Genomic DNA, 15,517 nt, shown 5'->3' with positions numbered 1-15,517 from the left:
GTACAATAATTTTTTTTTATTAAAAAAATTTTTTTTTTTTTTTTTTATTTTAAAAACAATTTTTCTTTTTAGCACTGGTGATCCAAATTTGGCGGCATTAAAAGCGGAACAGGCGGCAGCAGCTGCGGCAGCTAATTCAAATTCATCGGATCAAACACCACCACCTCCGCATCATGAAGAAACAACACCAAGGGGTTTGAATAATTGGCGTGAAGCAACGGCACGCGCTCACACATCGGCACAATTGGCGATGGCACTCTACATGCTGGAAGCGAGCATCGCCTGGGACAAGAGCATCATGAAGGCTGTGAGTCTAAAACGAGCTAGAAAACCAAGCAGCGTGAAACAACGAAATCGCGGCGTCTCACTCAAAGCTACTACTACCACTCAGTACAAACAGCTATTGACTACTACTCAGGCCTCTGTGGGTATCCCCGGCTAATAAATACTAACCGGATTCTCCCTCTATTAACCCGCCTTTAAAAAATTCCACCCTAATTTTCACTTTACAAAGAGAAAATTATCACCCATTACCAAATTTTCCTTTCGTGTACACTGCTTTCGATAGTGTGAGCACATATGCAAATTTTTCAAATTCGTCTCTTTAATATAAATTTCATTTTATAATATTAATTCTTTGTTTTTTTTAATTATTATTTTGCTGATAATAATTTTTTTTGATTATTTTTTTTATAAATAAAAAAAAGCATTCATTTTTAAAATATAATTCTATGTATTATATTTTTTAAACATTTTATCTTTTTCAAAATTATTTTCGAATTTTCTTTTTGGATAATTGATTTTTTTTTCTTAACTTTTCAAAGTAGTTTTTTTTTTTAATCACGTATTTTTTTTTTTTTTTTTGTAAATTTCAGTGTAACACTTATTATATTTCAATCCAAGCGGTGCCTACGAATACCTCAAAATGTTTTTAAATGAATGATATCAATTATTAATATCATTCATTGAAGACAATTTTTTTCCTTTTATTATAAAATTCATCCAATTTACCTTTCCATATCTCTGATTCTGAATTTTAAACAAGTATTAATTTATATTTTATTTTCAAAAAAGAAAACAAAGTAGTATAAATTTTTTATTTTTCGTTAATTTTCGAAATCGTTTTTAATATTTTATTTAATTAATTTTTATTTAATATTTAATTGTTTTTTTTTTTTGTTAAATTAGCCAAATTAAATTATTATTTAGTTATAAATTTTATTTATGAGTAATTTTACATTTCAGAATTTATTATTATGACAATTAAGAGTCAGTGATTTAACAGAAGGCCGAGGTATATGTCGATATAAAACAAGCATGTTGTTAACAATTAATCAAATTATAAAGCTTTTTATGCCTTTTATTCTCTGACAAAATTTTTTCATTCTAAAAGGTTTAAAGAAATTAACGAAATATTTTTTATGGCTCAAAAAAATGCTTTTTCTTACAATATTTGATTTAATTTTTATTTTGTACACTTGATTTATGCTTTAATTTGCTTTATCTTGGCACAAGCTGTACACGCCTTTTTTTTTTATTAACAAAGACACTCATGAAACACTTATAATTACGCAGAATAATCGATTATTATTATTATTGCATGTTTATTAATTGTTATATGAGGATTCAAGTATATTGATATACATATTTTTTTAAAACAAAAAAAAAAAATAGAAAATTTTCTAAACACATTTTTTAAATATATTTCACACTGATTAATTTTTAATTATTTATTAATTATTGAATCCTTATTTATGCGGTGATTTAATTATTATTATTATTGTAATTTAATGCGCTTAAAAATGCCGTAAATTTGAAGAAATTATTTTCTAGATAAACAATAAAGGGATTTCTGTTACAGAATTGTCAATTTTGCCATAGTGGCGATAATGAAGATAAGTTGTTGCTTTGTGACGGCTGTGATCGCGGCTACCATACTTATTGTTTCCGTCCAAAAATGGAAAACATTCCCGATGGAGATTGGTGAGTTTTTTTTTTCTTCTAAAATTTTTTATTATTTCAATTTTTCTTTCTCGGGCAATTAATAATTTTTTTTTGTTTTAATTAACAGGTATTGTCACGAGTGCATGAACAAGGCGACCGGCGAACGAAATTGTCTTGTATGCGGGAAACGTGTCGGCAAGAATTTGGTGCTTTGTGAATTATGTCCCCGGGCTTATCATACCGATTGTCATAATCCTGTAATGCCAAAGGTATTATCAAATTTTTTTTTAAATAAATAAATAAGTCGTTTATTGGGATTAGTAAAATTTTATAATTTAATTTTTCAAAAATTTACAGATGCCGAGAGGAAAGTGGTACTGCTCAAATTGTCATAGTAAACAACCAAAGAAAAGAAATAGCAGTCGTCGGAGTCATTCTAAAGGTGGAGCAGCAGCAGCTGCTGCAGCAACAGCGGCAACTGCAACAACACCAACAACACCAACAACAGGAGGAGGAGGAGAAAAAGGTGGCGGTGCAGCAGCAACAACAACCAGAGAGAGTGAAAGTTCTGATCATCCACCAGCTAGGTGATTAAGATAAAAAAAAAAAAAAAAAAAAATCCCCTCCCCAAAAAATGTCAGCCCTTCGGTTCAATGTGCATTTCGAGACTTGTCCTCGCTGTTTCTCGTAAAATTTATATACAATTATTTAATCTTTCGTTTTTGAAAAGAAAAGATAAAAAAAAAAAAAAACAAAACCTGAATTGAATTCTACGTTTTGCACTCTGTGTTTGTTACGTGAAACAGCGCCTAGCGCTGCGCTAAGCTTAGAGTACTTAAAGGTCAACGAAACGAGCGTTGTATCACCGGAGAGTCTGTAACATCAAGAAGCTTTTAACTAGCTGGTTACATTATTGACAAGAAAAAAAATTGTTTAACATTCTATGTTATTTTGCGCCATAGTCCAACGCCATCAACGACGTCCAACACACATGCGGAGGACGTGAGCTCATCGGAACCACCAACGCCAACACCATCGCCTAGAAAGGAAGCCAACAACCGGACATTGACGAAAAAACAACAACGTGAAATTGCCCCATGTAAAGTACTTCTTGAACAACTGGAACAACAGGACGAAGCATGGCCCTTCCTCTTGCCAGTAAATACAAAACAATTTCCAACTTATAAGAAAATTATCAAAACGCCCATGGATCTCAGTACGATTAAGAAAAAATTACAGGACTCCATGTAAGTTGAATTTTTATTATTATTTTAATGTTTTTTTTTTCTTAATTTTATATTTTTTTAATTACTTTGATTTTTTTTGTGTTCAATATCTTTTGACTTTGTATTTTACATTTTTATTTTAAATCAGTAATATAAATAGAAAACATATTCAATTTACAATTCTTTAATGTTCAAAATATAATTGTTTTCTAGTTTGTTCAAAATAATGATGTAAAGTACAAATTAGGCTAATTAAAATTTTCGTCTTTAAAATTTGATTATTATTTATTTTGTTAGCTTTTATAATTTAATTCGTGCTATTGTCATTTTTATTATTATTATTTTTTATTATTTTTATTATTAGTTTTATTTTTATACATGAAATAAATTTATTTATTACATTATACTTAATTTAAATTATTATTTTTTAATTTATTTAATTAAAATTTTTAAGAATTCAAAAAAAATCTAGAAATATGTATGAATAATTTTATTTTTATGCTAAATAACGTTTATTTATTTATTTGCAGAGGAGAATGGATTTTTTTTCGTTGAAAAAAACAACTTTTAATTAATAAAAAACCATCGCTAATTCAAATTTATAAAAAATTTTGTTTGATTAATTATTATGAAAGTATTTTTAAAAAATGTAGTTTAATTTTGTTTACAATAATTTATTTGTTCATATAAATTTTTAAAAATCCAAAAAGTAAATATTAAACTATAAAATAATTAAAGCTTCTAAAAATGCTGTTTATGAAATTTTTTATTTACTTTTATATTTTTTTGTTGAATGAAAATTTTTTTTATTTTTCACTTAGTTATTTTACATTTTCTTTAAACGTTTTATTTTTTGTTAGTATTTTATTTCTTTTTCTTGAGGAAGTTGCATTAATTTTATTATTTACTGTTTTAAAACTGTGATTTATTATAATTAAAATTTATCATGTATAAAAAATGCGACTATTACGAGTTAATTTTGTTTTGTTAATCTGTCAGAAAAAAAAATGAAACTCGATTAAAATGAGTAATTTGCTTTTTCTATTTTAGGTACAAGTCGCGAGATGATTTTTGTGCCGACGTGAGACAAATGTTTATTAATTGTGAAATTTTCAACGAGGATGACAGTCCAGTTGGCAAGGCAGGTCATGCAATGCGCAACTTTTTTGAGACACGATGGACCGAAATTACTGGCAGTCCACCGCCACTGCCACCACCTCTTCCACAGACTCATAGCTGAGGTTCAGCACGCGCTCGCAACAGCTGCAACAGTTTTGCACATTTCTATTACTGAAAAGCTGAACGCGAGTGTCCACGCATGATTATTATTCAAATTTCAAGACTTTAATCTTTTTTCGAAGACAACATTATTCGTGGATCGCGTTATAGCGGTCATCATTTATTTAAAAAAAAAAAAAAAAAACCACCGGCAGACAATTATTATCGCGATACGCTTAAAAAAATCGAATAGATTTTTTTTTTATTTATTTATTTTCCTTTTTTGGTTTTTTTCAATTTTGTCTGCGGCATTAGCGTTCAATTGCCAATTACAAGTTCTCTTATTAATATTATTTTTTTCCCCCTTAAAACAAATATACTCTCTTATCAAGAGACTGCTTTTTGATTCATTTGAATCAACTATAGATTTTTTAAAGCCTGATGAACTTTGCAATGTTTCTTTCGTTCTCGAAGATATTTCTTTTTTAATTTAAAACACATTTCATTTTTCAGTCACGATAAAAAACGATTCGTTAAATTATCATTTTTTTTAATTAAATAGAGATGAGATTTTTTTTTTTCTAAATAAATGAATCAGTAAAGATCGTTAGAAAAAACATGTTTAGTTGAAATTAATTAACAAATTTTTTTTGTTAAGTACTTTTTTTTAAAATTGATTTATTATTTTAATAAACTGCATTTTTAAGAAAAGAAAATGATAAATTTGACGAAAAAGAAAAAAATTTAGATTGAACCGAAAGCGGGTCGATGTACTTATTATATACACAAGAATGATTTCTTCCTAAAAGGAAGAGATTATGGAGAGATTCCGGGTTATATTAAATATAGTTGTAGTGCCGATGGATCTTCGGTTTAAAGAAATATTTTGCAAAATAATTAATTAATGTGAGAAAGAAAAAAAAAAGATATATATGTGTATAAATATGTATATTATACAGTGTATAGATATGCATATAGTCGATTAATTAATACTTGTACGCGCACTCACGCTCATCGAAACTCGAGCACGATAAAGAAGAAAAAAAAAAGGGTAACGACTGTTTTCAAACTACAATTCTAAGCGAATGAGATTTATTAAAAAATAGTCTAAGAACGAAAATTTAACGCCATTCCATAACTTTCTATTGTTGCTATTTAAGCTTTGGATTGTCGCGATTGTATTAAGGAAAAAAAAAACAACAACAAAAATGAGATGAATTGACAAGAGTCATTCATTGATAAACGAAGAAAAAAGAAAAAGGCGAGAAATAAAATAAAACAAAAGAGACGTATTAAATCACAAGTTGTCAGTATTTTAATGTAAATTCAAATTTCGCATTATAAAATAAAAGTACGATGAAAATTTCGTACAAAAAAAAAAGTTTTCTCATAAAACTGAACATCCTGTATTGATCATAATTAATTATCATCTAATTAATTGTAAATATACAACTTTAAAAATTTTTGTGCGAGTAGATCGAAAGAGTGTGTGACGATTGATGGCAAACTTAGTATTTTTACGAAATTGACTCTTATTTGTAAAGTATTAACAAAAAAAAAAAAACAAAAAAAAACAAAAAAAAAACGATCGAAAACTAGGATTCAACAATACATTGTTGAAATAAAATAGTTCTAATAATAATAATAAACAAAAAAAAAAACCTATTGACAAATAGTTCCACTTTGATAAAGGAACTTTCAAATAGAATAAAAATTTTTAAACATTTGACTAACATTCTCATTTAAAAAAAAATTTGTGTTTCCAAAATCTTTCGATTTGAAAGTCCTTTTATTTAAAAAAATATAAAAAAAAATAAAAAAAAAAACAAAAAAAAATTAGAATTTAAGGCGTGAAACTTAAAAAAAAGTATTTGGATCCGTGTTTGTAAAAAAAAAAAATAGGATTATTTCAGCCAATCACTAGTGTGCTTGTGTGTGCGTGTGTGTTTCCATTGAGTGGAAAGTGTCTTGTTAAAAAGAAAAAAAAAAAAAAAAAATGATACACGTTGATTACCGAATTTCATGGTTAATAGTGGACAAAGAAAGATTGAAAATGTAAAAAAAATGACGTGCTCTTTGACGTCCAATTTTTAAAAAATAGAAAATCCATAAAAACGATTTTTTCCAAAAACAAAAGTCTCTCGAAATCTTCGAATTTTTTGTCGAGCAAAGTTTCAATTTAAAAAAAAAGGAATGCCTCGACAATTTATTGAGAGATCGCGAACCAACGAATGCGACTACTTTTTAGCAAAAAAAAATAATAATATCCCTGGCAATCTTTTTTTTCTAGTATTGTCGCGATGAAAAGAAGAAGAGGAAAAAAAAAAGAAAAAAATGTTGACAACGCAAATGTTGCTCGACATTTGACGTCTTGTTTTATATGTATCTAGTTGATGTAAATTATTTCCGATAACGATAAAAAAAAAATAATAAACAGTTATCTTAATACTGTATAACGTTAGTAGAGAATAAAAGTATTTGCACGAGTAAAAAGAGTACTAATACCGAGACAAAGCCTAAAAAAAAGAGAGAGCACGCGAGGAATGCGCCTGTAAGAAACGATGTACTGCGCCAATTAAAAGGAAAAAAAAAGTCAAGATCAATATTAAGAGACAAGAAATTGAGTTCGTAAAAGCAAAAATTAAAGTACAATGATATTTATTTTCATCATTTTTTGATTTGTAACTATTATTTAGACATTTTTTTTTATTTCATAATTCTCGTTTTATTTACTGTTTTCATTCTCGTTTTCTTGGGTTTATTTAGTTTTTTATATGAGTAAAAAATTGTTTTTTTTTTTTTTTTTTTTTAATATAAAAATTCAATCGGCTGTGCATCGGTTCTGATGCCGACATTCTGATCAGCGTGTGATTTGCCATTTCGCGTTAGTGTAATAGCGAGCGTGTTTAAAATGATCGTCTGAAAGCCGATGACAGGAAAAAAACAATTATTTTTTCCTTAATGTTTAATTATTTATCTGATACATTTAAAAAAAAAATCGTTAGGTAATGACGCTTTTTATACGAATTTTGATTTTTAACATCGATCTTACGGTATATTATATAGTGTAATAATTAATTGTAATAGCGAAGGCAGTAAACGATCACCGATATCGATTTTACCGTAACGATTTAAAAAAAAAAAAAAAAAAAAAAGTAACGAAAGCGTAATGATGGGACGATGAATATAGAAGTATTGATTGTCTATAGTATAAAAAAATGAAGGTTTACGATAGGTGACCTTGCAATGCTATTTAAACAGACTTAATTAATGTATTGCAAAAGAATTAATAAAGTGTAAGCGAAGCGTGTAAAACAAACTATATTGTTTTGTTACTTGTAAAAAAAAATTTTTTTTTGCGTTTTCTTACTTTTTAAAGTATCTTTTTAAAGACTTGACCTCTTTTTAGCATCGTGTTGAATTTTTTTTTTGTCTTTCTTTCTTTCTTTTCAATCTCAGATCTATTTGCGCGTTTACGATAAGGTCTTGTGTTTACGAAACAAATACCTCGTTGTAGCTTCACTTTCACTGAAAAAGTGATTAACATACACTCTTGTGATCTTATTAAATTATTCTCTATAGGGTATTAAATATTTCTCTTCTATGTGTATTAGTTTTCTTTATTTCCATAAATAAGATCTTCGCGTTTCAATAATTTTTTCAAATTTTTAATTACATATTTATTTATAATAAAACGGGACAAGTTCTTTTGTATAAATTTTTATTTTAAAAAATTTCCCTTTTAATTAACTTTAATTAAAATTCATTATTAAATATTTTCACTTAATTTTCAAAATATTTCTATAACTATTTTTATACTATTTTCATTTTAAAGACTTATCGTAATAATCGCAAATTTAAATTATTTGCAAAAAATATATAATTATTTTTTTTTAAATCTTATTATTTTTGTTTCACTCATAAATTATTTATTGAAATTCGTAGATTTTTATTTTCAATTTAATCATTTAATCGTTAGTTTTAAAATTAATATTAAGTTATAATTGAAGAGAATTTCAAATATTCCCGCAAAAATTTTTATCTATGTATACATAAATATACGTGTCTATATATGTGAATATTTGCAATAAAAATATAAAAACATTATTTTAATAGGAGTTTAAAAAAAACTGTATCTGCTTTTTATAAAGAATTTTCTATATAATATCTGATGTAACAACTTTGATCTACATATTTTAACTTTCAAAAAGGTGATTCATCAATGATGACGAAATGGTAATTAGTTTAACAGAGATCTTTATTGCCGATACACTTGTCAGAATAAGTTAGGTTGCGTATATTTGCTCGTTGGTGGAAAAGAATATATATTTTATCCCGGGAAAAATAATATATTGTACTGATTACAGCTTGTTTGTTAGTGTTTGTACTTTTACTTGTTGTTGATAGGGGATTATGTTGTGTTGCGTGTAAATTTTTGTTTATGCTTATGTGCATTTTGAAAATAAGTGCAATGACGATTTTCAGCAAAAACCTGTACAGAGAAGTACAACGTAAGTATATTTATTTATTTATTTTTTTTTATTTCCAATTTCCTTAGTGTGTATTAAATAATTATTTACCTAAATATGCTTTTTTGTATAATAGTTAAATAAATGAGGTGACTCGTCATATATGTTAAATTAAAAAAAAAGGAACTTATTATTACGAATTAAATTACTTTTCAACTTGTTTTTGTTGTATATTCTCACGATGTTCATTTTGTCAGTTTTTTCAATTATTTCATTAAAAAAAAAAAAAAATTTTAAAAGAACATATTTTTACTAAAAATTATACGCACATAATTATATGTATTAAGGTTATAAGAGGTTAGGTCACATTTGAAGGTTTATCTCTCGCTTATTTATTTCATGTTTTATTGTTAGTTTTTAGTATTGTTTGCAATTTTTAGAAAATTAAACAAATACCTTTTGTTAAGATCCACATTATTTGCATAAGAATTTATGAACCGGTATAATAATAATTACCGAATGAGTTGCTTAAAAAAGTGAAAATGCAATATATCAGGACTGAGTTAACATTTTTTTTTTGTCAGAATAAATATTTTTATATTTTACTTATATTTAATGTAAATTATCAATAATTTTTTAAATTTCTCAAATGTCAAATGATTTTTTTTTATGTTTAAGAGATTGTATGATATAAATTTTATGTTTACAAATTTTCAATTGAACATTGTTTATTTAAAAAAACTTTTGCCCATTCACAATTTTTGTACAAAAACAAATTGTAATTTCATTATTTTAAAATTATTTTAATTTTCATTAATAAATTGCAAATTAAAAATTACATTGCTGAAAGTACGCAATACAAAAAAAAAAAAAAAAAAAAAAAAAAAAAGCCAATCAATATCATTTTATACTAGTGTTGTCTTATTATTATGACCTCAATTATTGTCTTATGCAACTAATGGAATTCTACATAAAAATAGATTGCTTAAAAATAATTTTGCTTCCTATAGAAATAAATAAACTGTTTTTTCAGTAAATTAAAATTGGCAGTTATACAAGTTTTTTTTACAAAATAGTAAAAAAAAAAAAAAAAAAAAAAAAGTTCTTAACAATATAAAGTACAAGTTTTCTCAGTATAATTAAAAAAAATATATATACAAGATTGAAAAAAAAAATGCAAATGTTGCATAGAAATTCCAATGTGATCAAGAGAGAAACTAAAAGTAAGCGCAATTAATTTTTTTTGATTGCAATTTATTCGCCGAATATTGTTTTAATGAATATGAGATAATATTTATTTGGTTTTCTTTTTATTTTTTTCATTTTAGGATCGCTGCAGGTGTTATTATTTCTTAGTCCATCATTCTCGGATAAGGTACGATCCAATTTAAGCAGTTTTAAAATATTTTCACGGAAGGAATCAAGTTTTGTGCCAAAGCGAGTTCTTGTCTTGACGAAGATTTCACGATATCAGTTTGAAAAAATGCGCGAACCTGACCTCGATGAATCTCTCCTCAGGCTTAAATTGAAAGAAAGAGGTTCCGATTACGAGGCAATGCTCACCAGTCACTATAGGAATAAAGCTGCAGAATTGCGAACAACTGAGGTTCTCAGGAATCTCAATATAGAATACAAAATTATGGATAGGTACACATTTTGTTTTTGTGACCCTTTTGATTTTTTTTTTTAACAAATTTTGATCAATTTGCATTTTAAAATATTTTTAATTTAATTTAATTATTTGATTTACATGAATTTATTAAAAAAAAAAAAATGAATAATTATTTAAAGAAAAACAAATTTAATTTTAGGCTGAGTATAGATAGTTCAAGTGTGGCATGGGCTGATTTAATTTTGCCAGTTGGAGGTGATGGAACATTTTTATTGGCCTCCAATTTAATAACTGACAATAAAAAACCAATAATGGGCATTAATTCTGATCCTGAATCGTCGGAGGGATTTCTTTTATTGCCAGCAAAATATACTGAGGATATACCGGAAATTTTTCGTAAATTAAAGGACGGTGAATATAAATTTGCCATGAGAAGGAGGATTCGAATTACATTGAAAGGTGACAATATTTGGGGACCTCCATCTCATTTACATGAAAAATGTCGAACGTCATCGAATCAAAGGTAAATAGTTTCTTTGTCTTTACATATATATATATAACATTATACATTATACATAGGCATAGAAATCCTTGAAAAAATCATTAGTCATTTTGTTGCAATTTAATGTGCTGATTGTAAAATTCTTTTTTAAACAAAGATCTAAAATACAGTAGTTTTTTTTTACTAACTATTAATATTATTTATCGTCAATAATTATTATTTAAAAAAAATTTTTACAATAAAATTATTTATTAATAATAAATAATAATTTATTTCGTTTTTTTTTTTAATTTCGAATTAGATTATTCCGTTTTTTTTAACACATACAATAAAATTTGCAGTAAAAAATTATCTTTTTTTTTTTAATAAAAATTTAGATCATAAAATTGCTTTTGTAATACGTCCCTGATTCGCGATGTAGGTTCCTTCTATCGGAGAATGAGAGAAATAATTTTTGTGATTTGTTTTCCAACCTCAAATTTCGCGTAAAAGAGTTAAATGTAAATAATATTCTTTTTCGGCTTTTAAATTTTTGTGAATTATTGAAAAATATAAATTTATTGAATAATGGCACAATTTTCGCGTGTCAAAAGAACACGAATAGAAAATTTTAACAATTTTGATCAATATGAAGAGGAAAATGATAAACAAATTGGTGAACCATTAGAATTAGGTGATGCTGTTTATCTATGGTATAATCAGATGAAAAATCAAATCAACACTGTTACTAAAGAAGAAATACGAAGTAAGGCACTTGTATTTAATGAAAAACTCTTTGGATCATCACAATTTAATTCACAAATTTGGATTGAAAATTGGAAAAATAAATATAATGTTGATTTATCGACATTTGAATCATCGCCCAATGATACACAACTTGTCACTGAATGTAATGAAATTATAATGAAATATGTGGAAGAAAAGAATTTATCACACGATCAAATATTTCACTGTAATGTGACAACATTAAATTATTTAAGTCTTCCAATTAAATCATTAATTTATCAAATGGAACGTGATGTACCATATTTTAGAAAAAATATCGATCGTTTGACAATACTTATTTGTGTTAATGCATCAGGATCATTGAAAATTCCATTAATGATTATTGGACAATTTCCAAGTCCACGTACATCACGAGGCGAAGTACTTAATAGTCTTCCAGTTTATTATAAATATCGAAAATATTCCCTATTAGATTCAAATCTTTTTCAAGAATGGTTTGACGATGTTTTTGTACCAAAAGTGGAGCATTTTTTAAAATCAAAAGGACTTCCAGTAAAAGCTATTTTAACAATTGATAATCAATTTCCTCATCCTGATATTGAAAAATTGCAACACGGCGATATTGTCACAATGTTTTTACCCCAAGATGTTAATCCAATAATACAATCAGTGACTAAACATGTTGTTGATAATTTAAAAGAATTTTATCGTCAAGGATTTATTTCGAATATAATTGAATATGTTAAAGATGATTATAGAATTATGGATTATTTGCGATTTATTAATATTAAAAATGTTATTTATTGGCTATCGGAAGCGTGGCATAAAATTTCGGTAACTAATAATTCATGGAGTACTGTTTGGTTGGATGATGAGAGTAATACAAATAAATTAGAAAACAATGTTACTCAATTGATGAGAATTTTACAAACATTTGATATATTAATTAATAGAGAAAATGTGATGAATTGGATTCGTAATGATAATTCATCGCAAATATTTCTCACTGATGAGGAAATTATTCGTTCTGTACAAGAAGAGGAGAATGGTGATTATATTGATATAAAACCTAATATACAAGTTGTTGATATTACTGCAAATGACGCAAGACAAGCGGCTGCAATGTTAATAAATTTTTTTGAAGATCAAAATATTTCTCAAGATGAATTAATGACATTACATCGATTAAGGGATAAAGCTGCTTTAATTATGAGACTAAATAATGAGGATGTTGATGATGGTACTTTGTTATTTGTAACATTTATAAAAATAATTATAAAAATTTTTGAATTTAAATTAATTTCATGAATTTTTAATTTTTGTTTATGTTTTGTTACAGGCTTTATTTTGAGAAAGAAGAGGATATGGTAGATACAACTCAGGAGCTTCCAGAAGAGAGACGAATTCCGTGGTTAGCTCTGAACGAAGTAATTTTTAATATTTTTTAATTTTAATTATTTAAATTTTTTTTTTGTAATTTTACAATTTTTCTTTATGTTTTCTAGGTATTTATAGGCGAAATTTTATCAGCAAGAACGAGTTCCCTACTTGTTAAATTGGACGATGAGGAACAATATCACAAAATCAAAAGTTCAGGTTTATGTGTAAGCACGGGAACAGGTTCAACAAGTTGGTTCAGATCGATAAGTTGTCTAAGTCCACAGACAGTTAAGGAAGTTTTATCTTTTGCGGAACCGCAAAAAATTTATCTCAACGAAGAAGTTGAAAAGATTTGTTCCGAGTACAATAATAGGTTGCAATTCTCGGAAGGTAAAGAATTAAATTTCTAATTTTTTATAAATTTAAATTTCCTTTTTTTAAGTTAATTATTTTTGAAAAATATTTAATTTTCATTTACAGAGGACGGCAGAATGAATTATGCAATTCGCGATATGATTGTCTCGGAAACTTGGCCACTGCCAAAAAGTATGCATCCAAGAGGATTTTGTATGAAAGTAATGGTTCGATCATTGTGTCATGATTCTGCGCTTGTTATTGATGGCGGTATCTCCATTCCTTTTCCAATGGGAACCATAGCAATTTTAGAAACTTATCCCGAAGATTCACTACGAAATGTCGTCTTAGAATAACTACAAATGAAAGAGTTAATGCACATTTTATTGGAAAGAAAAGCCATTCACAAGGCATTCTAAATGTTTATTTCTTTTTGTTACAAAGACTACTTATATATTTTCTACTTAAAAAAAAACAAACAACTCTTTCGACTCGAGATCACGAAAGTCTGATTTTGTATATAATTTATATAAATATATAAATAAAAAATCAGTGTGTTCTCGATGAAAAAATAATGTGATAAAGCCGGTTGCAGGTTTCAATGAAAAGAAATTTACAATATTTAATTTTTAAAAATAGAGATTTTTTCATGTACAGAAGTGTGTTCTTTCTTTCTTCTTCTTTTTTTTTTATTAATCTGTATTTTTAAAGTTACGGTAATTTGCACGTGTTTATAATGCACGATACACTTAACACTCCTGTTATTACTTTTCTTTTTTCTCATAAATTTAATTGAGAATATTATCTAAGATATATTGTTGAAAGAATATTAATATCCTAAATGATTTTTATATATATATATATATATATATATATATATATATATATATATATATATATGTAAATGAAATCAACGTCGACCAATGTTTAAAATATATAGTAAATAATAATAAAAAGAAAACATTTATATTTTCTGTTTTACGTGTAATACGAAATATTAACATCGAACGTTGTAGAAATTTGTATAAAACGTATAAAATCGTATCCTTAGGATTAAAGGAGCATATTGGGTAAATCATATTTATATATATAGGATGATGCTTAGGAAAAGATTTTTATGTAAAAAATTTACTTGGTGTTGGTAGAAAAAGTCCAATTCCAGGTTCTACGTAGTACCGAAAAATCTACGATTTTTATTTTTTATATGTACCTATCCAAAGTATATGTAACAAATTTTGACTTTCATATTATATGCAATTTTTTCTGGTATAAATAAATCAAATTCATAAAGTAAAATTCATTTTCATTTCATTAATGTTTATGTTTTGTGCAATTTTAGTGTCATTAATATTTTTAACGTTATTAATTAATTACAATTTTCTTTCCTTACTTTTAAGGAAAAAATCTAAGTTCAAGTTTTACCGCCAGTATTGTCAACATGAAGTATATACAAACAATTTAGTAGTACACTTTCGCTACGAGATGTCGCTCATCTAATATTTTGAATTTCCAACCAATGAAAGCAAAACGAGTTCGCGCCACAATTCAAAAATCGCGAATTTTTAAATTGAAATTCTCATTCAATTTCTGTTATAAAAAAATAACTGTTTTTGATCTTTCTTTTATTTTTTTGTATTTTAAAAGTAAATATATTTAAAACTTTTTATTATTACTTCGTGCGTTATTTATGGTCCAAGAGAAATTTATAATTCCAAGAGAAATGTTATTCTCCTTTCGACATTTTTTCAGGTCAAATTCCAATCTAAATATAAATTATCGGTCAAGTTTGTCAAATAATGCGTCATTTCATTGTAAATATAAATTAACTGAATAGAATATAATATAAATTTTTATAATAATAAAATACTGACAATAATTAACTATTGTCTAAATTAAATGAAATATTTGAATAATTAAAAGTCATTATTCTATATTCCGGACAACTAAAATTATTATTATTATTATTATTAATTATTTAGAATTATTGTAATTTAATATTAAAATTTACATAATTTTAATGTTAAAAGTAAATTTAAAAAATGTTTTGTTTTTATATAAAAAAAATTATTTAAATATTGAAAATTAA

At 26.1% G+C, this 15,517-nt stretch overlaps 2 protein-coding genes across 22 annotated transcripts in view; both read left to right on the top strand.

Annotated features, from left to right (window-relative positions):
• The window catches only part of LOC127291673 (bromodomain adjacent to zinc finger domain protein 2B-like), an 81,529-nt gene extending 73,537 nt beyond the window's left edge, over positions 1-7,992 (top strand). For 17 of the 19 annotated variants that reach the window (XM_051320881.1, XM_051320886.1, XM_051320882.1 and 14 more), the window contains 6 exons: positions 73-424; positions 1,862-1,983; positions 2,072-2,213; positions 2,302-2,531; positions 2,907-3,191; positions 4,221-7,992. In XM_051320881.1, coding sequence (XP_051176838.1) covers positions 73-424; positions 1,862-1,983; positions 2,072-2,213; positions 2,302-2,531; positions 2,907-3,191; positions 4,221-4,410 — 1,321 coding nt within the window. In that variant the 3' untranslated portion in view covers positions 4,411-7,992. The remainder of the gene's footprint in view (positions 1-72; positions 425-1,861; positions 1,984-2,071; positions 2,214-2,301; positions 2,532-2,906; positions 3,192-4,220) is intronic. The other 2 variants (XM_051320896.1, XM_051320888.1) reach the window with 1 other exon arrangement.
• A 662-nt stretch (positions 7,993-8,654) lies between these two features.
• LOC127291681 (NAD kinase 2, mitochondrial) lies at positions 8,655-14,727 on the top strand. Of its 3 annotated transcripts, XM_051320908.1 has the most exons (7): positions 8,655-8,899; positions 9,891-10,080; positions 10,186-10,504; positions 10,669-10,992; positions 13,037-13,124; positions 13,203-13,467; positions 13,558-14,727. In XM_051320908.1, exons 2-7 carry the CDS (start codon positions 10,032-10,034, stop codon positions 13,785-13,787), a joined length of 1,275 nt encoding a protein of 424 aa, XP_051176865.1. In that variant the 5' UTR covers positions 8,655-8,899; positions 9,891-10,031; the 3' UTR covers positions 13,788-14,727. The 3 variants fall into 3 exon arrangements, 2 of the variants coding, with proteins under 2 accessions (XP_051176865.1, XP_051176864.1); XM_051320907.1 differs by lacking the exon at positions 9,891-10,080 and having other exon boundaries at positions 8,656-8,899; XR_007844643.1 differs by lacking the exons at positions 8,655-8,899; positions 9,891-10,080; positions 10,186-10,504; positions 10,669-10,992; positions 13,558-14,727 and adding an exon at positions 11,242-12,937 and having other exon boundaries at positions 13,203-13,351.
• The last annotated feature ends 790 nt before the right edge of the window (positions 14,728-15,517 follow it).

The sequence above is a fragment of the Leptopilina boulardi genome, unplaced genomic scaffold, assembly GCF_019393585.1.
Source record: "Leptopilina boulardi isolate dan_hultmark-lab unplaced genomic scaffold, ZJU_Lbou_2.1 LbouV2_150, whole genome shotgun sequence".
In the NCBI taxonomy this organism is placed as follows: domain Eukaryota; kingdom Metazoa; phylum Arthropoda; class Insecta; order Hymenoptera; family Figitidae; genus Leptopilina; species Leptopilina boulardi.
Note: the sequence above shows the minus strand (reverse complement) of the source record. Positions and strands in the feature narration are given on the sequence as shown.